This window comes from Ornithodoros turicata, chromosome 1 (genome assembly GCF_037126465.1).
Source record: "Ornithodoros turicata isolate Travis chromosome 1, ASM3712646v1, whole genome shotgun sequence".
In the NCBI taxonomy this organism is placed as follows: domain Eukaryota; kingdom Metazoa; phylum Arthropoda; class Arachnida; order Ixodida; family Argasidae; genus Ornithodoros; species Ornithodoros turicata.
Window position 1 is genome coordinate 179,583,718 of NC_088201.1, and position 27,318 is coordinate 179,611,035.

General features: G+C 45.5%; 1 protein-coding gene across 2 annotated transcripts in view; it reads right to left on the bottom strand.

Moving 5' to 3' along the window:
- Nucleotides 1-11,348: 11,348 nt before the first annotated feature.
- LOC135378845 (zinc finger protein 135-like) overlaps nucleotides 11,349-27,318 on the bottom strand; it is a 31,953-nt gene continuing 15,983 nt past the window's right edge. The window contains exons 13-18 of one of the 2 annotated variants that reach the window (XM_064611978.1): nucleotides 27,099-27,249; nucleotides 26,831-26,968; nucleotides 23,371-23,599; nucleotides 16,794-16,946; nucleotides 13,649-14,836; nucleotides 13,459-13,586 (exon numbers count right to left, since the gene is read on the bottom strand). In XM_064611978.1, the coding sequence (XP_064468048.1) occupies nucleotides 13,561-13,586; nucleotides 13,649-14,836; nucleotides 16,794-16,946; nucleotides 23,371-23,599; nucleotides 26,831-26,968; nucleotides 27,099-27,249 (1,885 nt within the window). In that variant the 3' untranslated portion in view covers nucleotides 13,459-13,560. Of the gene's footprint in view, nucleotides 14,837-16,793; nucleotides 16,947-23,370; nucleotides 23,600-26,830; nucleotides 26,969-27,098; nucleotides 27,250-27,318 lie in introns of both variants that reach the window. The other variant, XM_064611977.1, reaches the window with a different exon arrangement.

Below are 27,318 nucleotides of genomic sequence, written 5' to 3' on the forward strand. Positions count from 1 at the left end.
ATGCATCCCGTGATTCCCTTCTCAATCGTTTCGTACATCTCGTGATCGCTCATGAGCTCGAGTTGGACTTCAGTGAGCATCAGGGCGCTGTTCTATGTGTAACTGGTGAGGGACACGGCACGTAGGTTATCCACCCCATCCGTTCCTAGCGCAATCTTCCCGAAATACGGCACGATGTCGCAGATCTGGCAGGTATGGAGCCTGATGTAGAGATGCATGCAACCACTGAGGGTCCTTACATTTGAACAATTTGAAAATGTCGAGGATGTACTGATAGTCCTCGTCCGTGATCTCTTGCTCGTTCAGGTCACTTTTGAAAGCTTCCTTTTGCGGAGGCGCAGGCAAATTGTACATTTCGAAACTGTCGACGAAGATGTACAGATAAACGTCTTTCCTGAGGAGGCGACGTAAACTGTCACTGAACATTTGGCGGGTACAATGAAACGCGTTCTCGCTAACACTGGCAAGCAACGTTTCCAGCAGGTTCCACAAGGAGACGTTGAAAAACTGCGTGGTATCCCGGAAATGGAGATCACCAACGTTGAACCCTGTTATCTTTTCTGAACTCGAAGCTAAAATCCACGGTTCACCCAGATTTAGAACGTGCATGTGGCGGAGAAGGGAGCTCAAATCATATTGCAGGTTGTGCACGCAAACGACGAGTTCTCTCGTTATACAACACGTAAGGTTACACGCATCACACAGCGTCGTGGCAAACTTTGAGGAACTGGCGCCTTCGAGGGAGTGTGGTCGTGATGCGACCCCTTCTGCATGTGCTGGTTAAATTCGATTCTACAAAATTCGCAGTGTGTCACACTCATGTTGTAAGTGGTCTTCCACACTGATGACCAACGAGGGCAGTGGTTCAACCTATTGATTTGATCGCTAAGTCTCTCGAGCTTGAGCAAGCATTTTTCTTGCACACTGGGTCCCGAATAGCCATCTAGGCCCACACCCAGACAACACAAACGAATCCGAAACACATCGCGGGGATGTCAATCGGGGGACGTTGGGGACATCCCTGGGATGCCTGAATTCAATCCCCCAGAAATCCCCAAAACGTGCGAATGCAACACCGAAGTACATCACAGAGACAATCAGCGGACGTACCTGCGCGATGCCATTGGGACGTGTTTCAGCTCTCCATGGGACATATGCCGGGAAGCTAATCCCAGTTCATTTTTTTTTTTTGTGTGTGTGTGTCTTCATCCATTACAGGGTGATTTCACGCCGAATCAGGCAGGGTGGTCCGGTCGACCTCTCTATTTTTTTCTTCTTAACGAACATACATTAAAGCCTCCTCCCTATGAGGCATATTGGCGCTGAAAGTAGTTGAAAATAATTGATTATTTTTTAAGGGATTATCATTCAGATTTGGGCATTTTGACCATTGCGTTTCCTACGAAGTTTGACGCGCCTTATCTTCATAACTATTCAACATATTCAGCTGATTTTTTTTCCACATATTGTCGGGTGGATAGCATTGCGTCCTAAGTTCTGAGGATTCTAAAATTTGCCTTTGAGGAGATAAAAAGTCGCAAAGTTGCCTCATTTGTAAAATATGGTACGTTTTGGGAACCTCACTAGTCCATAAAGTAATCTGCACCGAAAAGAAATCGAATACCCGAATCAAAGAATCTTGAAATGCCCTTTCTTCTTATAGCGAGTACATCCTATTGTGATTTGGGGCAACATGCCCAACAGTCTTTTTGTGAGGGATGTCTACCGAAAATGCCTAAATTCGGCAGCGCGCATCCCACTCGTGACATGATTCATTTTACTCACAAACGTTCTTCATGACGACTCGAAACAGCACATAAAAAAAATTGATTCAGAGATGTCGAAGTTACGTTGTGAGTAACGTTGCGTTATGAACGTAAGTTCGCCCATCTCTTAAGCAAATTTTTTTCTGTGTTTATTTGGAGTAGTCATGAAGAACCTTTGTGAGTAGTATGAAAGTTGTCACGAGTGGGGATGTATGGGATGCGCGCTGTCGAGTTTACGCATTTTCGGTAGACACCTCTCACAAAAAGACTGTTGGGTGCGTTGCCCCAAATCACAATACGATGTACTCGCTACGAGAAGAAAGGGCATTTCGAGACAAACACAACAATGTAGATTACTTCGGGTATCACAATTGAGAGACGACTAGTGAGGTTCCAAAACGTACCATATTTCACAAATGAGGCAACTTTGCGATTTTTTTATCTCCACAAAGGCAAACCTTAGAATCTTCAGAACTTCGGATGCAATGCTACCCATCCCTGAAAATATATAAAAAGACATAAGCTGAATATGTTGAATAGTTATGAATAGTTATGGTGTCAAACTTCGTAGGAAGCGCAGTGCTCAAAATGCCCTCATCTGAATCATAAGTCAGTAAAAAATAACCGCCAATTATTTTCAACTACTTTCTGCCAATCTGGCCTCAAACTACTAGGCCAATCTGCCTCCTAGGGACAAAGTCTCAATATATGTTTGAAAGAAAAAAATTGGAGAGGTCGACCAGACCACCCTGCCTGATTCGGCATGAAATCACCCTACAGCACTTTACAGTAAAAAGACGAAAGCTCCCTAAATGCACTTTGCGTTTGTGGGTTACCCGGCCTGACGCTGAACTTGTGCGAGATATTTGGCGGCAGTAGCTTGCTTAGTCATTTAGAAAATAGATATCAGATTTGTAAGCCACCTTCTATGCCCGTTCTGCGCTTCAGAAATCATTGAGTACAATTCTGCACTGAATATAATTAACCTTCAATTATATTGCACAACAAATCTAAAAAATACATAAAGATTTATTCAGTTCCAATATACATATATCTCCTCCACCAGTAAAACAGGGGGTTGTTGCTATATTATGATAGTACTTTGCAAAGTAGTTTCATTCAAAACTGAAGGCACATTTCTGCATGAATGAAATGTGTACCATTTTACAATAAATACTTACACACATAAAATACATTATAAATAAAATTTATACAAAATACATTATAAAATACAAGATCACTGGTGCTTCAAACTTTGCAGACTGATAGTCATTCGCCTGAAGTTTTATCCATATTTTTTTCAAATGCTATCACTTTGTACACAAAAACTTAGAAGCAAAGCAAATTCTCACCCCATGCATTTCTTATGGCATATACCGCCCTCAAATCGCCATCTTTTCCTCTGTTTGCTTCACGTTCACATCACCACGTATAGGTGGCACTGCCTGGAGATGAAGCAAAACTAAAACCTATGGAACAACCAACAACCAGATGGATCAGATGCAGGGTTTTCAAGGCTTACTATATTTTTAGATTCAGTATATGACCTCCTTCCACTTCTATGCAATATTTACCTTCCTAACCCTTTTACTAATTTTTAAAAACAAGTGGTCCCGATACAGAACTACACCCCTCGCATGTTTAGATTTCTTTAGCAGTCTTTCTTGTTGCAGTTTTTACCCGCCACTAGTATTTTGGCATTTTTTTTTCACACATCACAATGAGGGGGATAGTGGTGCCATCTGGTGTGATGCATTGCAACTAGGAAGTCACCTGTCATCTATCTCCGCAACTACCAGCCGCCAGCAAGCAGCATCGCGGTCGGTGTTGAGCTGCCCATTCCAGAGTGATTTTCATCGACATGGTGTCGTTGAATTTCAAATGAACTGCTCCTCTCCGCTCTCTTTCTATCTTCTTTTTTATGCCCGCTGATTGCCGGCAACACACAGGGTCCCTAGTAAAAAAAACAGCCTGGATCCACTGTGGAACCAGCCTGGTAAGGCCACCCCAGGCTGGGGCTAGGCTGGCCAAGGCTGTTTCCATGCTGGGTCTAGTGCTGTTTGATTTCCATTCTGAAACCATCCAACATCCACTCTGAAACCAGGATGGTTCCCTGCTGGAGCCGAGCTGGAAATGAGATATTCCAGCGACTACGCTGGAATGTGCGAGATTGTTCACTGTGAACACTGTGAAGATAATGTTGGCTTATATACGGGGGAAAAAAGCCGAAATTAATTTCACAAATGTGTGCAAATAATTTATGCCCAAATATAATCAAATAAATAAAATAATAAAATAAATAAATAAATAAAATAAATACCCAAAGGTGTGCAATGTTATGCACAGAACTCCACGTACATGAGTAGATTGCAAAAAAAAAATATTGTTGATTAGCTTCACGCTGCGAAACGTGAGCTTTCCTGGTTTGTCAAACTGAAACTTTAGCCATAATGCTCTCATCGTAAAATGCGACCAACCGCCATCGGCATTAACTCAGAATCTGCTTTGAACTGGAAACGTCGGTTGTTGTGTTGGCGTTGCAGCCTGGTAATTTAGGTGTTTCCTCCTGCATTTCACCTTCGCCGACCATATAAAAGTGTGAACGTCTTTGCAATTGTGTAGTCGTGTGCTCTGTTATGCATTTTGTTCCTGAATCCGTGCACGAGCTCTATTTCGACAAAGGGTAAGCGGCGTGTGTAGCACGGTTGATCCCCAAGTCCTAAATCTGAACCAAGAGGTGCAGTAGTGACCCGATACTTATCTGAACTGCCTTCATGATGTGTCATTGTCCCGCTTGCACGGGACGGACTTTGTCGGACAGTTAAATGAAAACGAGCGATTGAGAAGTGACCTTTGTGATTTCGCACATGCCCAACTTTCCATCAAACTGTCACATTATCGTCTCATAGTGTTGCCACTGTTGTTGCATGTACACTATTTGTAGTATGTCTATTATCACACCTGTTATGGGGTGTTAGTTATTGTTGTTAAAATAAATATTTGAATTTATTGCTGATTGTCACTTTATTCATTTGTTATAGTGTTTCCAATTTCTGCTTTGTGTAGCAATTTATCTTGTATAAGTTGCTTCTACTTGAGCGGAACCTCCTGCCTTGGAACATAAGTTCCAGCAGAAGGTACAGACTGAAGTGGAAGCACTCCTACATCGGGACCCGATAATCCGGCTGGAGACACGCTGCATATCCAGCCTTGTTCCAGCCTGCGTCCACTGTGGAACCAGTTCTAGACCAGTCTTTCTCCGGCTGGATGCAGCCTGTTTCTAGCCTGGAACAAGCCCGTTTACAGGCTAGATCTAGTCAAATTCCAGGCCGGAACCAGCCTGTTTCCAGGCTAGATCCAGTCATATTCCAGGCTGGAACCAGTCCAATAATCCAGCTGAAATTGTCACTGCATTTCCAGCTGGAATTTTTACTAGGGGTGGTCTGGACACGAGTTAAATGCTCCCCAATTAGTGTGGTGACTCACTGGATGGTTCCGAATACTATGTGGGGTCCTAATCGCTAATTAATTGCCAATTTAATGGTGTTCAAGCCCCTTGTGTGTTGCCTGCAGCTAGTGGTCAGTGCTTACTACTATAGGCCATCAGTTTTCTCATGTCTAGATAGTTGATTGAGCAACGGAAAAAAAAGTAGACAAAAGGACATCACGTAAATGTTTCTTGAAGAACTGCAATACTGCTCGTAGAGGCAGTAACAAGCTTTCCTTATTTCATTTTGGTCATGGAAAGCACACATAATGGTATTACTTCCCAAGCCTTTGGCAAAGTTATAGCTAGCAAAATCTAGGGAAATGTGAACTTTCAGAGCCCTTCATTTCTCTGGCAGAAAGACAAACAAATTAAGTATATCACCCCAAAGCACCAGTTAGATTAAAAGTCATACAAAGTGGGCATAAGCTCCAGCACTTCCTTGGTAGTGTGGAACTTGTGCAGACATTCCTACAACAGGTACAGTGCAGGCCTCTTATGGGAAAACAACCGTTGTACCTGTACTTCCTTGCGCGAACGACGCAATCATACTCCCATCAGACACAACAATTACCTTGGAGAAATGGCAGAGAATTGGGCAGGTGGGCACATGGAGAAAACATCGCTACTGCAAAGGCGGCTATACGCGAAGAAATGGCATGGCCCACTTTCAGTACAAGGGACGCAAGATCAAAGAAGCACTAGCTGGGTCGCCTGATTCACCTGCAAGAAGCGTTCTCCGCAAAGGGTTTTTCAACACATCAGATACGGTGGAATGAAGTCAAACTGGATAAAAAAATAAACTAATAAGAACGAAAATACAGTCCCGGCACAACAAGACAAACAGCCGCAAACGAAAGTCACCAATATAGCAACCGAAGACTGGAGAAAAAAAAAAGTCAACAAGCAGCAGAGCCTTATACATTACAGCATACACAAGAAGGAACCAGCAACCTCTTCTGCATATACAGGAGACAGGGGCAGTGTACCCCTGTTTCATGCGAGAACGGGGCCCCTGCAGACCAACGCAAGACGAAACAAACTCTTTTATGATTTAAGCCCTTCGTGTGACTTGTGCAGCTCCGTGCCGGAAACCTTATGACATGTCATACTCGAATGCGGCAACAGATTTGTAACTGGTGTGGAGTGAAGGACAAAAAGAGAACACCAAAGACATCGTCGCATGGCTTGTCTGCCAAACCGGACCCGAAAGTCAACAGGAGGAGGAACGACTGACGCAAGTGGGGCACCATCTAGCAGAGTGGAATGGAAGACTGAGAGCTTGGACAAAGGGAACTCTGACAACAACAACTAACCGACTATCCTTGCGTTTGCTGACCAAGAGCGATTGAGGCTCCACCTCCTGGATGCCTGCCAATAGGAGGACGACAAGGGCAGGCACTTCCCAGGCCTCTGCTATCGCCTAAGAGGTGGTGCAGCGTCACCGTTGTTTTGCGTGTCGCAAGGCTTCTGCCATGGCGCACCAATCTAACCAACTGCTGAATGAGGCTCTGACACGAATGTAGCTACCGTTATTTCGCCTGCTGCAAGGCTTCTGCCATGGCGCACCAATCTGACCATGAATCTAACCAACGGTTTCGCGAGGCTCCGCCTCCCGGATGCCAGTCAATAGGAGGACGCGGAGGGCAGGCATTTCCGAAGCGTCTGCTCTCGCCTAAGAGATGGCGCAGCGTTAGCGTTAGTTCGCGTGTCGCAGGGCTTCTGCCATGGCGCACCAATCTAACCAACTGCTTCGCCGTCCGTTAACCAGCAGCTGCCGCCGTTTTGCCTGCGACAGGGCCTCGGCCATGGCGCAGCAATCTAACTGACGGCTTCGCCGTCCGTTGACCGGCGTACGCGCGACTCTCGTTTGGCCTCGTTCCGATGTTGATAGACGATGAAACTGTGGCCGAAGCCTTGCGGCAGGCAAAGCAGCGGCAGCTGCTTGCGGCGAACAAGCGGCGAAGCAGTTGGTTAGATTGGTGCGCCATGGCAGAGGCCTTGCGACACGCGAAATAACGCTAACGCTGCGCCGTCTCTCAAGCGAGAGCAGAGGCTTGGGAAGTGCCTGCCCTCCGCGTCCTCCTATTGGCACGTATCCAGGAGGCGGAGCCTCCATCGCTCTTGGTCAGCAAACACAAGGATAGTCGACAAGACCTCAACAGAGTTCGAAGAGAAGCAGCAAAGACGAAAGGCATATAACATGCAAGAGTTAAAGCCATTATATTGCCAAAAAGATTTGAAAATTCCACAGTCAAGTCTCACCGGCCCAGGAAGCCGCAAGTAAAGTCTGCTTAGAGACACGGCTATGCAATGTGGATGAGCGGAGATGGCCAAAGGAAGTCTACAAATCCTAACAAAGTGGACATACATTATGAACAGGACGACTTGGTTGGATGTATGCCCTGCCTACCCCCGTGATATATCCAACTGCTGCCTCCCTCACCATGGAGGAACGGAGAGAAAAAGTCGCAAAAGCGGAACTTTCTGAATGGACAAGGAAAGCTTTATCAAAGCCTGCTCTCCACCTTTACATCCGATACAAACAGTAGTTCCGGACAGTACACTACCTCTATGATAACGACCGTGGGAGTACTGCGCACGTGCTGCTTCAAATCTAAATACACCCCAATGTGCTGAGAAAGCGGAGGACATGAGTTGCAAAGCGATTGTGTAACTTTCTTTTTTGTGAAAGCCCGTCAGCACAAATTGCATATGTGCTGGACCCTTGATACAAAGAAGCCTGCCATAGGGAACCACGATCCATCCAAAGCCAGTGCCGTCCCAAGTGAAAAAACGTGCTTGGCTCAAGGTCGGCTGAGAGGAGTTGACCAACTAAGCCAACCTTGGCCCAAGCTAAGACAACATGGTTGGACCGAGCTTGGGGATTGACAGTGGCCTGAGACTGACCATCCATTGGCCACGAACATAAGGCCAACCTTTCTGGCCAACGTTAACCCATATATGGCCCTCTCACAGCCCAGTGAGAAATTTTGCATGACAACGCTACTTCCCAGTGGGAAAAGCAATATTGGCAAAACACTGGGCCGACGTCTGCTTCCAACCTAAAAGTTGTCGGGCCAAGCTTGCAAAAAAAGCTTGGGCCAAGGTTGGGGATTGACAGTGGCCTCACTCGGGCCGACTTAGCCGGCACAAGCTCGGGCCAATGTAGAGGGCCGACCTGACAGATGTAGGGCAGATGTCTGGCCAGTAGGGAACCAAGCTTGGGTACTGATTGGGTAAACGTGGGCCCTAGAACGGCCCATGGAACAACACCTGTGCATGGGCCAACCACGGCCCATTGCAAAAACATGCATGACCTAACTATTAAGCAGCGCGCCGCAACATGCAGCTTTAGCTGCTCCCCCAAGGAGAAAAACAACGCTGGCAGAATGCCGGGCCGATGTGTGCTTCCCACCTAAAAGTCGTTGGGCCGTCCTTGCAAAAAAAGGTTGGGCCAAGCTTGGCAATAGCCAGACTGGCCTACTCGGCCTTGGTTGGGGCATGATCGGCCAACAAGCTTGTTTGTTGATACGGATCTGTAGCCTGGCCAGCCTGCATTGTGCAAAGTTAGGCCAAAGCAGTCCTGTGGCGTCGCTCGTATTCATACTCAATTGTCTTGCGGCGTAGGGGAACTGCATAGGGGGAGAATCGTAAAAGCTCGCAATATGCCCGAGATCACTAGAATCAAACAGGTCAGTATAAAGAAAAGAAATAGCATTTCTTTCCTGAGAAAGAACAGCATATGCTATACATAGGTTTGTCTCGCGAGCTTCCACAAATTCGAGAGTCCTGCTCGCGTGTGAGTCAAAATGAAGGGTGAGGTGTCTAAGTTTAATTTGATGCGTACACAAACAACACTGAAATGAGGAATTGCTTGTTGTATTAGCTCACCATGAAGATAATGTCTCTGTTTCTTAAGGCTTTTGGTTTGAGACAATCACTTGGCCAATCGAAAGTTGAACTTATGCAGTGCTACACCATTCCGCGTTTCCCTCTCGCCGAGGCAACATACCGAGATTGAACCAAGCTTGGCAACCGTGCTTGGCCAACGAGCTCGTTTCTTGGTACAGATCTACCCCCTGGCAGACTACTTGCAAACCTCGCTCTGCCTATCACTATGCAACATTGCGCCAACGTTGGCTGGCCGAAAGAGTCGTTGGCCAGCTGTCATCCGACTTTTTGCCAACCGTCAAACCGTCTTTTCTTTCTTTTTGTTTCGAGTAGTAGCTGCATTGTTTTCGGGTTTGTTTGCAGCCTAGGGCCGACATTGGCCCGTCTTTATTATGCTGAACTAGTCGCTTGCTGACCAAAACTAACCACTGGCCGATGGTTGGCAGTCGGCAATTTCCACATGGGGGTGTACTTCGCTATTTGTACATTAAATATACATGTCACAACATGCCATATGGCATGTTGTGACATGTATACACGGAAATAAACCTGTGTGAGTGCAGCGCATGTAAAAAAATAAAGATAATCTTTTTTTGCGTAAATTCGTTATTTCGGAAACCCTGATAATTCGAATTTTTTTGCACTCCCTTAAAATCCAAATTAACGAGATTTTACTGTAATGCAAACTCCTGCGTATAAGGGTCATCTTTCTTGCAATTTTCTTGGTATCACGGTCTTAGCTAGGCCTAATGTTAGCGACGAAAAATCCCATTTTCGCGTAAATAATGATGCCAGAGCGAAAGTTGAAGCTGATTTTGCAGATGCATACATGAGGATATATATATATATATACACTCAGAGTATAAAATTAAAGTAGTCTGTGAAAAGTTTTTGTCATGAAATCTCCATTTCGCCGTTACAAGCACCATCCTCCATCTTGGAGAAAATTTGGTGTCATGGCAGCTCCCATAGAAAACGGTAACCAATGAAATGCGCCTAAGTTTGATTGACAGGTCGAGCCTCTGTTTTAGGCTCCTCCTAATGGCCAGACTCCCTTCACTGTCCAAGGCGACACCTAGTAAAAGGGGGAAAGCCCCGCGTGGCCAAGAAGAGAAGCATGCGTTCGTAGCGACAGAACACAAGAGCTCCCCTGCCCAGGAAACGTTCTACAGAGGCTACAAAGCCAGTGGGGCTCTCTTGTTCTAGGCACGTAGTGTTCCTGTCCAGTCTCGAAAAAGAATAGGCGAGCCTGTTTCGGTCAGAGAGCGCAGAGTGACCACTCTGCAACACTGTACAGGATGAAGGCCTCCAACACATTTTACATGACTGTCCGGCCCAGCAAAAGACTGGGGGATTCCAGTCGAAGCCCACAGAGATCCTACTGGGCTTCGGCATAAAGTGCGAAGATGAACGTATACAGTCAACCCTCGATTTATGAATTCCCTCGTTTTATGAACACGAGCATGGGGAACCAAACTTTTTCCATTCATTTTCCCCTCGTTTTATGAACCTCGATATTCGAATAATGAACAGAATTTCTGGGAACCAACTAGGAGTTGCCCAGCGTTTTTGCCCTCAATTTATGAACGGATCGTTCCGAGGTCAACAGAAACCTTCAAAGGGATTATTCCGTGGTCTTATGAATGACGCCTGAACGGACAAAACGTTTTCCAAATATTGCACCCTCGGTTCTTACCCTCTCGAAATCCGAACAACAAACCGGTTTTCCTGGGTCACACAAGGTGCGACCAAGTGTTCCTGACCTCAGTTGATGAATAAGGTGGTCGCTGTCACCCGGATGTTAATAAACGGAGGTTAAAAATCCCGGAGGAAATCCGAGACCAGTCCAGTGCGAATGTGGTGACATCTATTCTTTCCAAGATTGACAAAGCGGAAGGCATGGTCCAAAGCAAAATTAAACAATTTAGTATTGCATAATAAACAGAGTGTGAATGCACTAACGTCTGTTCTTTGTGAGATTGATACAGCAGAAGGCATGATCAAAAGCAAAATTACACAATATATGGCATTATAAACACAATCCCAACTCTGAAATACCGTTCCATTTGCTCGATAGTACTCAGTTAATGGAATTTTCCGAATTTTTATGAATCCCTCGATTTATGAACGATTTTTCGGGGAACCGAGGGTGTTCATAAATCGATGGTTGACTGTATCAGCGGTGAAATACTTCCCAGATATCTTGACATAGTGTTTATTGCTGCACTCAACAATCTGTCAGAAAACAGCAGTATGCCACTAACCACGCATTTCCTGATAAAAGCAGTTTTATGGGAGGCATAAAATGGAAGCGCTGGACCAGTTCGCGAATCTGTTAGACTTTTAGCGCGGCCCAATGTGAACGGAACCAGAATTAAATCCGAGCAACACAAACCCCAACCGAGCCCGTATTTTTCGCGGTTCGACACCTTGGAAAAAAGTAGGAAAGACCCTCTTTGCCCCACAGGGAAATCCTGCAAGTGGTGACCCCACTCCGGGACAGGTCAAACGATGGCAAATGCCAAGGACAGACAGGGTTGGTCACTGGTGACTGTAGTCCAGATACATGAATTTCAACGACATCTGTTCTCGTACTTCCCATCCAGATATGAATAACGAATTTCGGATATCTAAGCCAAATGTCAATTGTAGCAGGTTCCTTCTAGCTAATATAGCCAGGATAACGAATTTTCCAGATAACAGGGACGTGACTATCATTCATAACTTGTCGATATGCCGCAGCAGCCATTAAATTATCACTTCTTCCGTGCTTCTGCCGTAAGGTCCCATCTGAAGGTGAAGTTCAATCTTTACTTCAAATCTCAGCCTATACATGAAGGTGACGTTCACGTGCCTTCGCGTGTCATTTGTACCAATTCAGGACCTGCGTCCCGGTGAAGAAGTACCGACATCTGACCATCACACCTAAACAATTCGCCAGTGAAATGTCAATCCTTCTCCCTGTATTGAAGGAATCCCATGCGATTTTGGCGAACATAATCACTGGTGAGCAAAGGGCAATGGATAAAAACCGTGCTTCAGCTATGCCCGTCTGAGATAGGTTTCTTCTTAACTTTGGTCCCTACATAACGGATATGATCCCCTTGAGCCAGATGTAAGAATTTGCACCCAAATATGTATTCGACACTGACAGCTCCTCCTTGACAGAAATCTTTTCTGATATATGTAATCAATGCACATATCAGTGATCATTTACTGGTTTGCATCCCTTCAGAAACAGGTCCCTAGGAAGACAACATGTAATTCGTAAAGGATTCATTGTACAAAGAAGGGCAGTTTAGACCCATTGTATAGTGAGTTCAGAAACGTAAACCGGCAGAAAGTTCTTTAAAAAAAACAGCTCTATTTTATGATGTGCATCGCGAGGCGCATGTGCTCTGGCTGACCTCTGCATGACAGAGATCACACTTTTACGGCTTCTCACCAGTATAACTCCATACGTGATCCTTTAAGTGGTGGAGCAAGCTGAACCGCACTTGTACGGCTTCACACCAGTATGAACCCGCATGTGATTCTTGAGATGGTGCACCTGAGTGAACTCAAAGGGGGAGAGATCGCACTTGTATGATTTTTCACCCGTGCTTGTCCTATTGTGATACCGCAGCTTCGTGCTGTTGCTCAACGCTGCAGGACTGAGACCATACCAGCATTGCTTCTTGCCTGTGTGTGTGTCCTCTTGTTATGCTGCAGCTACATGTTGTAGCTGAATGCTGCAGGACAGACGTCGCACTTGTATGGTTTCTCACCCGTGCATGTCCTATTGTGATAGCACAGGTTCATGCTGTGGCTGAACTCTGCATGACACAGATCGCACTTGTATGGCTTCTCGCCTGTGTGTGTCCTCTTGTGAGAATGTAGGTTTCTGCTATCTTTGAATGCTGCAGGACAGAGATTGCCCTTGAACAGTTTCTCACCAGTATGAGTCCTTATGTGATCATTCAGGTGGTACAACCTGGTGAACCCAGAGGGACAGGGCCTGCATGTGTCTTCTTGTGACGCTGCAGGTGCGTACTCCGGATGAACTTTGCAGGACAGAAATTGCACTTGTACGGCCTATCACCTGTGTGTGTTTTCTTGTGACACTCCAGGTACGTGCTTCGGATGAATTCTGCTGGACAGAGATCACACTTGTAAGGCTTCTCACCAGTATGAGTCCGTAAGTGATCCTTCAAGTGGTGGGGCAGGCCGAACTCAGAGGGGCACAGACCGCACTTGTACGGCTTCTCACCAGTATGAACACGTATGTGATTCCTGAGGTGGTGCACCTGAGTGAACTGAGAGGGGCAGCGATCGCATTTGTATGGCTTCTCACCTGTGTGTGTCAAATTGTGACGCCGCAGGTTCGTGTTGTTGCTGAACGCTGCTGGACAGAGATCACACTTGTATGGCTTCTCACCTGTGTGTATCCTCCTGTGACGCTGCAGGTACATGTTGTAGCTGAATACTGCAGGACAGAGATCGCACTTGAATGGTTTCTCACCCGTGTGTGTCCTATTGTGACGCTGCAGGTTTGTGCTGTTGCTGAACGCTGCAGGACAGAGATCGCACTTGTATGGCCTCTCGCCTGTATGTGTCCTATTGTGACACTTTAGGCTCGTGCTGTGGCTGAACACAGCAGGACAGAGTTTGCACTTGTATGGCTTATCGCCTGTGTGTGTCCTCTTGTGACGCTGCAGGTGCATGCTGTGGCTGAATGCTGCAGGACAGAGATCGCATTTGAATGGCTTCTCACCGGTGTGAATCCGTGTGTGATCTTTCAGGTGGTGCAGCTGAGCGAACTCAGAGGGACAGAGATCACACTTGTATGGCTTCTCACCCGTGTGTGTCCTATTGTGACGCTGCAGGTTCGTGTTGTGGCTGAACACTGCAGGACAGAGATCACACTTGTATGGCTTCTCACCCGTGTGAGTCCTATTGTGACACTTTAGGCTCGTGCTGTGGCTGAACGCTGCAGGACAGAGTTTGCACTTGTATGGCTTATCGCCTGTGTGTGTCCTCTTGTGACGCTGCAGGTGCATGCTGTGGCTGAATGCTGCAGGACAGAGATCGCATTTGAATGGCTTCTCACCAGTGTGAATCCGTATGTGATCTTTCAGGTGGTGCAGCTGGGCGAACTCAGAGGGACAGAGATCACACTTGTACGGCTTCTCACCCGTGTGCGTCCTATTGTGACGCTGCAGGTTCGTGTTGTGGCTGAACACTGCAGGACAGAGTTTGCATTTGTACGGCTTCTCACCCGTGTGAGTCCTCTTGTGACGCTGCAGGTGTGTGCTGTGCCTGAACGCTGCAGGACACAGATCGCACTTGAACGGCTTGTCACCAGTATGAGTCCGTATGTGATCGTCCAGGTGGTGGAGCCTGGTGAATTCAGCAGGACAGAGATCGCACTTGTGTGGCCTCACATCCGTATGTATCCTCTTGTGACAATGCATGTGTGTGCTGTGGCTGAATGCTGCAGGACAGAGATCACACTTGTAATGCATCTCGTGAGTATTCTTGTGCATGTGGTTCTTGGCACTCTCAGACAAGGAAAAAGCAGTTGGACTGAGGTCGCTCTCGTGCATCTTTTCCCCCACCTTATCCTCCATTGCGAAAGGACGCTTCAGGCTATCTGACGACGCTGGATTACAAGTGTCTGTGTGCTCCATGTCAGTGCTTGCTGTTGAATCTGTAATTTTAGAAATGGGAGAGTGAGTATGCAGATGGGTTCATATAACACTGGCATGGCTGTCATATTTGCTCACAGAATTGACATGTGCAGGGAATCGTGAGCAATCAAAATGACATTTACGCGCGGCTGCATGTCAAGTGGAACGGGCCATCTTCAAACAGAGCGATACTGCTTGCTATGTGAGCCTGTCAGGTCGACATAGTGGCTTTTTTCGCAGTTCCTGCCACCAATGATTTGTGAAAAAAAAAAAAAAAAAACAGATGTACATATAAGGTATTTCACATAACACGAAAAAGAAGTCTGAAAAAATCTACTTGTCTGAACACTATGGCGTTAATGCTACTGACCTCGGCAGGGGGAGATTTTGCCAAGAGTTGACAAACGACAAGTAGATCTTAGTAGTAGTGAGTTCACGAGTGCGCAACGGTTTCTTCTAACGAGATTGCCAGGATGTGCCTGCCTACGCATCAGCTAAGAAGCGCCGGTCACGAGCTGCTGGTACAACGTGGGCACATTTATTAAATCTCAAGCTTACTTATTACTTATAAGTCCATGTCTCATAAAAGTGGACACTTCTGCAAGAGGAAAGGGGAGGAAGGAACGAATCACCGTAATGGCGCCTACAAACGTGACTGGCACGTAACGATGCTGATTACTCATTGTCAGCAAAGCTAGCAAGCCTAGTTGTTTTAAAGGGGGCAAAAAAATGCAAAAACATGTTTACGCACTTGTTTGTGGTACTTCAAATTATGTTACATGCTATGTCGATTTCGTATTTGCTATCATAATTCAAAATTTTGATTCGGTTACGAAGCTATAAGGACACTTTCTTGCTTCGGCGCTAGGCAGTGAACGACGGTTCAGCTTGTGCATCGGTGTTTTTAGTCGGTCGTGCCACACCATGGAGCTGTCCAGGTGAAAAATGTAGTGGGCGGACTGGCAAGCAAAGCGGAGTGGCGTCACTTTCCGAAGGACATGAAGATAAATGGTGTCAGAAAACCGCTGTAGAATATAATTCAGTGAATTGTTATTGAAAGATGCAGCAGTGTGCATCATGCTACGCATCTGCGGAACACTACGATGGGACCCATTGCAAATCCACAACACGCTGTCCCATTGGATGCCGCCAATCTTTGCCCCCTGGGGATCCCACTTGTTGCCGCCAGAGACTCTTTTCATTGCGTCTTCTTCTAAATGGTACTTTGCAATGCTTTGTTTTGTTTTTTCAAAAATGTGATGCTGACTTTGCAAATTTTTCAGACCAAATGGGAAAATTCAATTTCAATTTCTCGCAAATTAAATTGATAAAACTACTCAGAAGTGCTGGAAAAACCTCCCCTGAGGCAAATAGTGTTGCCCGATAGTGTTTAGACAAATAGATAAAAATAAGATTTTGCACGTTTTCTGAAACACCCTGTATATGTAAGCAGTTACTTATGTGGGTAAAGTCTGCAAAAGTTGCAATAATGTGAAATTGGATAAAGATTCGACAAAAGGACTTCTACGTGTTTGTCTACGTGCCCTGTGTCTCTCGGTTGTTTGTTCTTTTAATCGTGGATAAGGAATCTTCGCATCTATATTGCTCCTTTGAGAGTCTTCCATAGAAGAGAGTGAGTGCTGGAAAACTGATACATGCCTGACAGTAAACTGAAGGGCATCTCTGTTGCATCCTCTTTTATGTCCATATGGCGCTGTTCAGTTTGGTGTTGACTAATACTATCCCTGTCACACAGGCAGTCTGCAATCATCATTGAAGTCGATGGTCATTGCAAAATATGTGCTGTGCCACCAGCCGTGTAGCGCGTCAACTTCCGAAAGAGCACTGGATCTAATTCACTTTCACAGGTTGACAGGTTATACTTGGTGGTGCTGCACACATGTTGAATGGCTGTTGGTTTCAATGGTTATTGAGGACTGCCCTTGCCCTTAAGTGCCCTCGACCATTTCGTATCACCTTCTGATTCTGAGTGCCAGCTGTGTCCCGTCTGGTCATGCCCCGCCAAGATGGCAACATTGTAAGGCTCTGTTTTCACTTCTGTGATTGGTTCTTCGTTTGAAAGATCCTCTTGAGGTTCTTCTTTAATGCCACATGCGCCAGGTGTCACCCCTGAAGTAAAACAAAAAAGGAGAGAAGTAAGCCCCATTGCAATGCCTCAAGACAGTCACAGTAATATTATTTTTTGCATTATTTATAGTGCCAATTTATAGTGAGTGTTGTAGGAGACAGTTAGATGCACTACTGGCTATTTGGCATTAATAGTACATTTTCTCAAAAATACAGTCTTTGAGTGCTCTCCTAGTATGGTGAAAGCAAAGCACATATTTGGCATTATCAGCTCATGCGGTGTTGCAGTCAGGACGACTGCCTTCCAAGCCAAGACCAGTAAGTGGTGCGGGTTGGAATCCGGGCATGAGGTTTTTCCCGTTTCCCCCCCACCCCCGAAGATTATCCGGGCGAATGTCGGCACAATTCCGCCGACCTGGCCCGCGACACGTTAACTGCCCCTGCATTCCACTGCTTGCTGCTGTCCTCTCTCCATCTGTCCCTGTCTGTACTCCGTTCACAGTCACACTTGCTTCGCAACCCTAAAGGGAAACTTAAAAAAAGAGACAGTTGGCCTCGCAGGTCGTGCCCGTTTCTCATGAGCCACCACAAAAAAATTTACCGTTCAGAATGGTGCGCCAGGTTATCAGATTCGCATCAGGTTATTATCAGATGGGCATCTGGTTAATGTTTGGTTTGCCTCATCTCAGGATGAGACGTATGTCCAGTGATCATTAGACCTACATAGATTTATTCCTGTCATGTTCTGTTTTCCCCGCAGGACCCATTTAATCCCACCATCATTCCCGCCAAATTATGGGTTCAGTCCCGAATGGGGTCGGAACCAGGGAACCTGATTAATTACGGATGGGGAAATGGTGTGGTGGTCAGGTATAATACAGTGGTACCTGGTGCCGAACAGTTCCAAGTGGTTCCAGACGGCATAGCTGGATAGAATGTGACGCTGCCATAGCCCTTTACGACTCTGCCGTAGTATGCACTGATGACAACAGCCCATGCTCTGGAAAGATAGGTTCGTGCCATTGCACCTTCGCACTGTACCGTTACCCCCTCTGTCTTTTCACAAATTGGCATGCTAGAATACAGGGAGATAAGTATCTCGTTGTCTGCATGTACCTTTTGTGAACGTCTTAAACTTGCCACGGGTGACCTGCTCATGGAATATACCTCATTTTTGTTCTGAACGGCTAATTTTTTGTGGCAGTTCACGAGGAACAGAGGCAGGACTTGCAAGGATAACTGTCATTTCTTTCCTTATAAGTTACACGTACAGATGCAGAGGGGACAGCATGTAGCATTGACATATAGGGGGGTGGGGGGTTGGTATGTATGATGGTCCAGGTCAGGGGAAACTGTGCGGACATTCACCTCGAAAGTGTTCAGAAAACCCAGGGAAAACGTAAAACCCGGATTCAAGGCTTTGTCATCTACTAGTCTCGTCAGGGAGGCTATCATCCTAACTGTAATGCCATGCGGGCTGGTAATGTCAAAAGCGCCACGAGACATCGTTTGCTTCGACCGTACGGGAGAGCATTCGAAAATTAAATTTTGAAATAGTCAGTAATGCATCTATTGTTTCACGCAACAGGCAGTGTAATTCTGAAATAAATGTTGTGTATGCCCTGGACTTTAAAAAAAAGATTATGTATTTCTTTATTACTATAATGCAGTGATGACCAGTAGTTAACTACATGTAGTTAAACTACTAGTTAAGCTACCCGATTGTAGTTAAAAAGTAGTTACAAACTACTTGCAGAAATGTAGTGGCAACTACTAGTTAAACTACCATTACGAGTAGTTAACTGCAGTAGTTAGGTTACTGCAGGTGCCAACTACTTCCGATTTTGCCGCAAGCTTTACGGCACGATTGTGCTTCCTACTTTTACCTTGAGCTACTTGTTTGATGAGAACGGAGGTGCAGAACAATTGTGCCATGCATGTGTACTAAATCTTCACTTTTATCACTGCTTGTGATTCATATTTAGGTGTCCCAGAACACTATAGAATAGGATTGGTGTTGATGGACAACGTTAAGTAGTTATAGATGTAGTTAAAATACATTGCAGTAGTTAAAGAAGTTGTTTTAACTACCTCCCCTGAAAAGTAGTTGAACTACTAGTTAAACTACTCCACTGCGAAGTAGTTATAGTTAAACTACTGCAGAAGTAGTTAGTGGCCATCACTGCTATAATGTATCATAATACAGTATTGGAATTATGTATTATAATACGCAATTTTCAAAAAGCGTATTAATATTGTAATATGTGTTGTTGTGGTGTATTAGTATTATCATAAAAAATAGTATTATTACCCGCCCCTACCCAAAAGGTAGGATTGGGAAAGTGTGGGAAAGGACACACACAGCCTGCACAAAGCATAGATTGAGAAGTTCCTCATCAAAAAGAACTCGTTACGAGTTAAGTTAATACGTGAAAAACGTAAGTTTATAACAAAAGTTCTTCAGTCTGAAATGTAACTCGCAGTTACGGAGTTAGAAGCGTATACGAAGAGGGGAGTCAAGTCCTGTAGATCACAGAAACAAACTTATATAAAAATATAAACTTATCTAACGTATCTATATTTATTTGTGCACAATTCTTGAATCTTCGCTTTCAGTCATCATCTGGCACTCCGTTAGATAATCCGTAACCTTCCCCTTTGTCCATTCTGGGCCACTAGTTCCCCATACTCCTGACCCCCCTCCCGCAAAACTGGGTTGGCGAGCCTTTTTGTGCACAATCACACCTTTTACTGTTCTTAAATGGTTAGAGGTCACTTATCCATCAGCCCAGCTATTCATTGTACACAGACATGTGGCACCATGTCTCCTTTCCCTTTCTTTGTACAGAAGTGTGTTTAGTCGTGTATATGTCTATACTATATATACTTTTGTGTGTCACCAGTTCACTTTGTACCTGAGGAAGCGTGGACCTCCATGCGAAAGTTTGTACAAATTAAACTTAAACAAAAATCTTCAGTGTCGGCTTCTGTACTTTGTTTATGTTACGGAGTTACTGAGAAAAAAGAACGAGTCACTTCAAAGTTACTTCGAACACAAAATAGCTGTACACAAGAGCAGTGTGCGTGAAGAGTTCAGTTTGACTGAGTTTCTTTCGGAGGAGTGCAACACGCTTAGGTCATGATGGGAATTGATGTTCTGAGGCTGGAACACGTAGAAAGGACACACACATAACAAAGCCTCAAGTACCTAAGAAATTAATGATGAAAGAAGGAAGTCAGTGAAAAGGTCAGCCAGCTGTAGGACTCGAACCCACATCTTCTAGATTACCGGTCCAGGGCTCTACCAACTGAGCTAAGCCGATACACTTCCCCAGTGACTTCCAAGGGTGCGTCCATCTAAAGGGACAAACCAACCACTCTCTCTCACTTATCCTCTTTTCACAGTTTAAGAGTAAACCCGCAAAGACAGAAGCCGCTGCCTGCTAGCGACAGTTAGAAGAACTGATGTGCGTGGCTGACTAAGGGAAGCGAATCAACGCTGCCAGCACCTAAAATTAGATTGCTAAAATCTCGCTTATATTGACAGGGAAAGCCGATGAATCGTGGCTATTGCTAATGCACCATCGTTTTATGGCATCAAATGCCACGAAAGAAACCAAGAGAAAGCAAGACAATAAGTGGACGAGCGTGAAAAGCGAAAGGAATTAAAAGTAAGTAACTTGTAATATTCCCTCAAGTTACTTCGGCAAAAGTTAGCTGAAAGAGAAACGAGTTTCTCTGAAAGTTACCACGGCACAAAAGTACCAAGTTACAGGAAGGAACTTAGTTACAGTAACGAGTTACCTCGAACTCTGACACAAAGTATCCTTTCAGACTCCATATCTGCGTGCATGCAAATTTCCTCCAATTAAAAAATAAAAATTATCATACGTCTACTTTCTCGGGACGAAGCAGCATACTACGTAGAGAAGCTTGCCATGTCGGGAACACACCGGTGCGCCATCGCTGTCATCGTCATTACCAGAATATAAGTTGCACCACTGCAGGCTGAATAGCTCTCAACGCACAACTCGAATTGCAACGTATGCGTACATAAACGTGTCAGTGAACAAAACAAGGAATCCTTCGTGGCTACGTGACGTGAGGTAGCCAGACTCAGCAAACCATTAATATCCCTGGGAGATCCCTACAAGGTCGCGAACGTCCTGAATATCTCGACATCCATAGGATATCTATTGCATACAATTCCATTGAGTTTTGGGCTTACTCCAGTAAACAACAGATGCCCCTGGTATGTCGGAAGGATATCGCGCTCTGGATGTCTGAATGTCCAATAACAGGCAGCCTGAAGATCCCAGGGATATCTGTAGGAGACCCAGGAAAGATTTGTTGGACCTTATAGTGACGGTAACCTGAATTAAAAACACAGTGGTTGATAGGAAGGGATGTCAGGAATGTTGTTGGGTATACTTTGAGTTGATGGAGGTACACAGGAATTGCGAAGATACATCCTCGTCACTGTTACAAATGTCTTACGCCACGCTACCCTTAGCGAACGTGTGTGTAACGATTTGTATTTCAGTATCGTTCCATCCAACTTGCAAATAGAGGTTACTACGGGTTTTCCCAAGTGGCCCAAGTGCGGCGGGCGAGGTACGGCTTTTAATGCTGGCAGGTCACACGGTGTTGCTGTACTGTGATGAATCTTGTACTGCTACAAAGTCTAGCCATAATATAGTGACAAAAGCATCCTGATAGATCTGATATAGCTGATGACAGCGCAACTGCATTTGACAACTAAACTGCAAATGTGTGAACTCTATATAGTCAGTTAAGGACACTACATTAATAAACCTATGAGTGCTTCGGATATGTGTCTTCTTTAATGTCCCCTATACATCCATTCGCTGACTACTGGATCCCCTGTGGACATCCAGAAGACACCAAATTGTGTGTAAAATTTGATCTCCTGGATGACCCATGGACATCCTCGGGTTTTTCACGTATATCCGAGAGATATCTGAATCGCCATTTTGGGATATTGCATGGGTGTCCATAGGACGTCTGTGGTTTACTGGGGACGTATGACAACATCCTCAGAAATGTTCGCCGTCTCAGTACAGTCAAACCTCGTTACAACGAAACGCGATGTAACGAAATTCGCAATAGCGCAAAATAATTTTGATTCCCCGGCAGAGGGCCATAGAGATCAATGTATTTTAATCCCCGCTACAATGAAACACTTTTTAGCCGCCGCCTCGATGCAGTGAAAGAACGAGATAGGGTGTATGACCCCAAAGCCGACTTTGGGGTCAAGAAAACAAAGGGCGTAAGCGGCGTCCTGCTTCTGGGGCTAAAGATGGCACGCGCGATTAGGGTGGGGAGGAATCTGGTGCCTGCAAAAGGAAGTCTGAGTCATTGGAAGGTTAGGGATTTTCCTTCTGAGGTTTCTCCTATCCGCAATTCTTTTGAACTGTCCCATTGCAGCCGAGCACAGTCCAAAGAGCACGAGACGCAAGGCACCATCGCGCGCGTGTGGAAAATGTTTCGTTCTGCGTAAGTGACGAAATCAGCATAGATTATTTTCTTGACGAGGACAAACATGCCGTAGCAATGAAAGACGCACTACCATAGACGTAGAACGTTTGCAGAATCGCAACAAGATATGCAGAAACCTGCGGAGGCTCTGGCGGTGTACGAACAATGCGCGACACCGCGTCTTCAAGGCATGATGCAGGCGCATATAACCGGCTATTTCACGCAAGAATAAAATGCCATAGGTGACTCTTTGGCGCTGTACTTGTAGTTGTTGTCATTTTTTACGAAAACTTTTCCACATCGTAGCGGGAGTTATCGACGCATATGTACACTGCGCGCCCTCGCAAAGGTCGCGATCCGCGACCTTCAATTCGATACAACAAAAGAAATTGCGGTTCCCGTGCGTTTCGTTATAGTATCGAGGTTCGACTGTAGTACATCCACAGAATCTCACTCTACGACATGACCCTCGGGATCGTTCCATAAATAAGGTCAGACCTTTTGCGGGATAAACTCAATTCATTGTGACTAATGGCTCCGACTATTCCCTCCCAAATCTGTCGGGTTTAATCCCCATTTCTCCCTGAATTCCAATCATGTATCCAGTTTTAAACACTAGCAATTTTTTTTATTTGCAATACTGTTTGTCCCTGTAGGAACCATTGCTGGGGGTTATACGCAGGACAAAACGCGAAGTGATAATGGTGAGAAAAAGAAAAACTACAAAAAAAAGAACATTTTTTGTTGTAATACGAGCATCCATAATCAGCCAACAACACGACAACGGGAAGGGCAATCTCACGCGCCACGCACGCTTCTATGCAAACACACGAGACAATGCATCAGCAAAGGCATCCACATCATCTATGCCAGTGACTGACTGAGGCAACGTGTTCCACAGATCAATTACATTTCCACGGTGTGTCTGGCATAATGTGCTTTGTACTATGGCAAACTATAGAATCACCTCCTGACGGAGACTGGCCACAGTGCTGTTGCTGGACCTGGCTCTCTTCTGGTAGGCAGGCAACATCAGGTGGCTCTGATTTGACTCTTACGAGGTCATCACCAAACTCTGTGGAGAGTTGCATTTCTTGGAGTTGCGAATCCGAGGGGCTGGAACGTGATGACTCAGAGACACAAGTATCTCTTGCGTCTTCCGTAACGCAGAATGAACTGCTGGCTGCCCTTGTCCCCTGTAAATTACGAGAAAGAGACAAGTGGGTTCAGAAATAAAAAAAACATGGTCATTCCATCGGTGGATCTCACAGAAATGTGTTAGCATTAAGACCTGAAAACCCTTCGAGAGCTCCCCTTTGACCTCGTACAACTTGTAAAGTGTGCCGTCCTTCAGGAACTCCAGCCAAGGCACCAACTCTTGTTTTGTGACCAACCCCGACAGTACACGTGTTTGGCTATCCGTACACGCGTCGGTACACTTATCGGTATGTATCAGTGCATGTGTTTGCACCTGGAGCGACCTGTCCTGGTCTACGTCCCAGCGAAGGCCAGACGGCATCCCGCTCGCGTCTACCGCTACGTTAACCCTAACCCTTATGCTGTAGTGACCCACGCTGTACATGAGCCTACGGATCTGCATGAACAGTGTAGGAGAGATTAGTCTAGGAGAGGTGTATTCTGGGAGAGATTAGTCTCTCGCTCACTGTGTTGAGGGCAGGCAGATGCGAAGTCTTCAGGAGGTACACTGATCTGTTCGAGGTAGAGTAATACGGGCACTTTGTCACCCTTTACGGATTCTATACATGTAAGGCACACCTTGAAACTCCAGGGGTCTTGGTCTGGGAACACGCATTCCAGCACGTTCAGTTTACCCTCTGGTAGCGGAGTGAGGTCCCCCTTGTGCCAAAGCCCGGTGACGGACGGTAACTACTTTGAAAGTCGTTTAACTACAACTACTAACTACCTGTATGAACAGTAATTGTAACTACAAACTAACTACTTTTTTAGAACAGTAATTAAACTACAGCTCCAACTACTACGAAGTAGTTTCAATTCTCCCTGCTGAACTCTTCAGCTAAGAACAGCAATGCGGAGATAAACATGCACTAGATTGTGGTGCAAGCCAGTATACAGAGAGAAAGAGAGAAAGAGAGAGAGAGAGAGAGAGACAGACAGAGACCAGAAAAGGACCACAAACTTTATCACCAGACCTCGTGTTCAGGTGTATTAACACCTGTAACACACATACGTTTTGCTGAACACTATGGAATATCAAGCACCTTGTACATTTAATTTGCTTACATTTGGCTTCAATATTAAACGATTTTTTTGACAACTTACTCTCAGGTACATTTTCACTGGAGACCCCGCTCCAAATTCTGCGGACAGACAAAAGGGCTACAAAAGGTAACAAAATTTAAACAAAACAATACCATTTGAAATGGTGCTCGCTTATCTAGTATCTGGCATTGCTATTGTAACGGAAGCACTACTGTACACACACACTTCCCCCTAAAGCTTATGTGCCATCTTCGCATCGGTTCACTGTGGCATTTGCGTATTTTGACTAGAGTCAAAATACGCTAATGCCTCTTAAAAATGGATCTTCTATCATGTCTTCTACAGACAGCTGAAATACGGTAATTTTGGGGTTTCTACATAGAGATTACGCGAAAGCACGGGTAATGACGTCGCATCACGTGGTTTCCCCGGTAGAAGACACAAAAGTGGCGTCTGTTTTATGCTTCACAGTTTCCCCCTTTGGATAGGAACAACATTACCGTAATTTCACCGCAGATAAGCCGCGGAACTCGTTTTTAGGAAGGTTTCGGAAATTTTCTGGCGGATAGGCCTCACTTGCAGATAAGCCGTGGGCAATACGAGACGACTGATCTGTGCGACAAAGGAGACCATAGAGAAGGCCATAAACCCTGTCGTCCATACTCCGGGGTCGGCATAGTGTACAACACAAAGGAGGACAGCTCTATAGAGTTCTAGATCGGATTGTGCCCTTGTTGGGCGTTTTTCATGTCTTCACGTTGATTCAGTCAGACGTTGGTGATTCACGTCTTCCAGGAGACGTTAATCAGTGTCACCACTTACGGAACGCTAAAGCTGCTTGGGGGAATGCACCAGGAAGATCAACTTCCTCGAATGTGGACTCGACGCTGTTACGCACTGTTAGTGCATCGGCAGGGCAGTGCTGTTCCAGAGATACTGTCGGCCCTTTCGTTAAAGCTGGCGTATGGGGAATATACCAGGAAAAAATAGTCATCAGATAAGCCGCACCGGTAGATAAGCCACAGAGCGCGCGTGCAAAAAGAAAAAATCGCGCATAAGCCGCGGCTAATACGCGTGAAATTACGGTAAGTCAAATAGGGGTCAGTATCGACAACAGTGAAAGGGTACAAACTATAGCTTAGACTAAACGATGATAGGTGAGGCGGCGAGGAGACAAACACACAGCCTCAAGAGCGCCTAAAGCAATCGATAACATAGCAGTCCAAAGGGTACCTGCATCATCCAACTTGTGGAACTTCGACGGCTTTCATTGGATTGCCTTGGGCGTTCATGAGTAGAGGCAAATGGGTATATGGGCCACAAATTTTGAAGGAAAAAATGTCTCCTTTTTTTCAAAAACTTGCGTCAATTTCCCGTGACGTACCATACACCTTTTTAAACACAATTTTGGTATTATTGTACTGCCAGGCCATTGTAGGTACCACAAAGTGTTGTGCAACTGATCAGAACGTCCATATTATGTTTCCTGTTTGCGGATGCACTGCTATTGAATGCTCGGGGCTGCGAGTTGCAAAAAATATAGCCGTGTAGCAATTGTGCCAAAATGCTATGCCGCCAAACTGTCTGGCGAACCAGCGACCACATCATACTTTTGGGTTCAGTTCCGGTTCGGTGAGGAGCCTGAAAAAAATCATTTCTGTTTGGTTCGGGTTGGGTTCAGTCACAAGTAACGCTTTTCTCCAGTTTTCGATTACGGTTCAGCTCCGGTTCAGACCTCTGCTTCTATTGCAAGACATCATGTAAAGCAATAAATGAGGATGGGCAGCTCATTTGTAATGGCAGAACTTACAACGTCCTCATTCAGGAAGTATGCTGTTAATTTGTCTGGTGGCCCAACATTACGAGCCGCTGTTAGGGACAAGGGTCCTTCCCTTAACCCTGACGCGGGCTCTTGATGTTGGTTTCCTTTTCGCTACTACGGTTAATACCTAAATGGTACGGCATTCGGACAAGATCGCCTTAAGGTTGGGAACAGTTTCGTATCGGTGCACTACTGATGGCAATATTAGCTAAACAAACTTGCAAAGATTTTGGACTCACAAAGTCACTGGCCCTAGAACTGTTTCTAACTGTTCTCTAATTATTTTACCTGCAATAGCACAATCTGCTGTTTTTTTTTTTTTTTTCATTTGTCATGGTGAAGGAAGCAAAGAGAAACAATGTACCTTTAACTCCGCAAGGGCCTCCTCCAGAGTAAATGTTGTCTGCTTCCGGCTAGCTTGAGGCACAACAGATGAAGTGCGACTCTTCTTTCTCGCTTTTCTTGCTGTCCTTGCTTTCGAGGTTCTACGCATGAATACACTCTAGAAAGGAAAGCAGAGGCAGTGTTCTGACACACCCACGACATTTTTATGCACATCTTCTCATAATGCGTGACACATGCTAAGGATTGCAAATAAAATTCGTTAACATCAGGTTAAAAGCTAGCCATACCCACTCCTGCGCTGCCTGCTTGAACGCTCTAGTGCCACACTTTCCAGTTTCGAACACCATGGACGGATATGCGTGGGCGATTTCCCTTCCCAGTGCTGCGTACTGCCATCTCTTGTGACCTTTGGTACCACTGGTGATCAGTTCGTTCTTGCTGCAAATTTCCAGTGAATTTATAATGAGCATTGTTGTACAATAAATTTCTTCAAGGACCGCGATAACT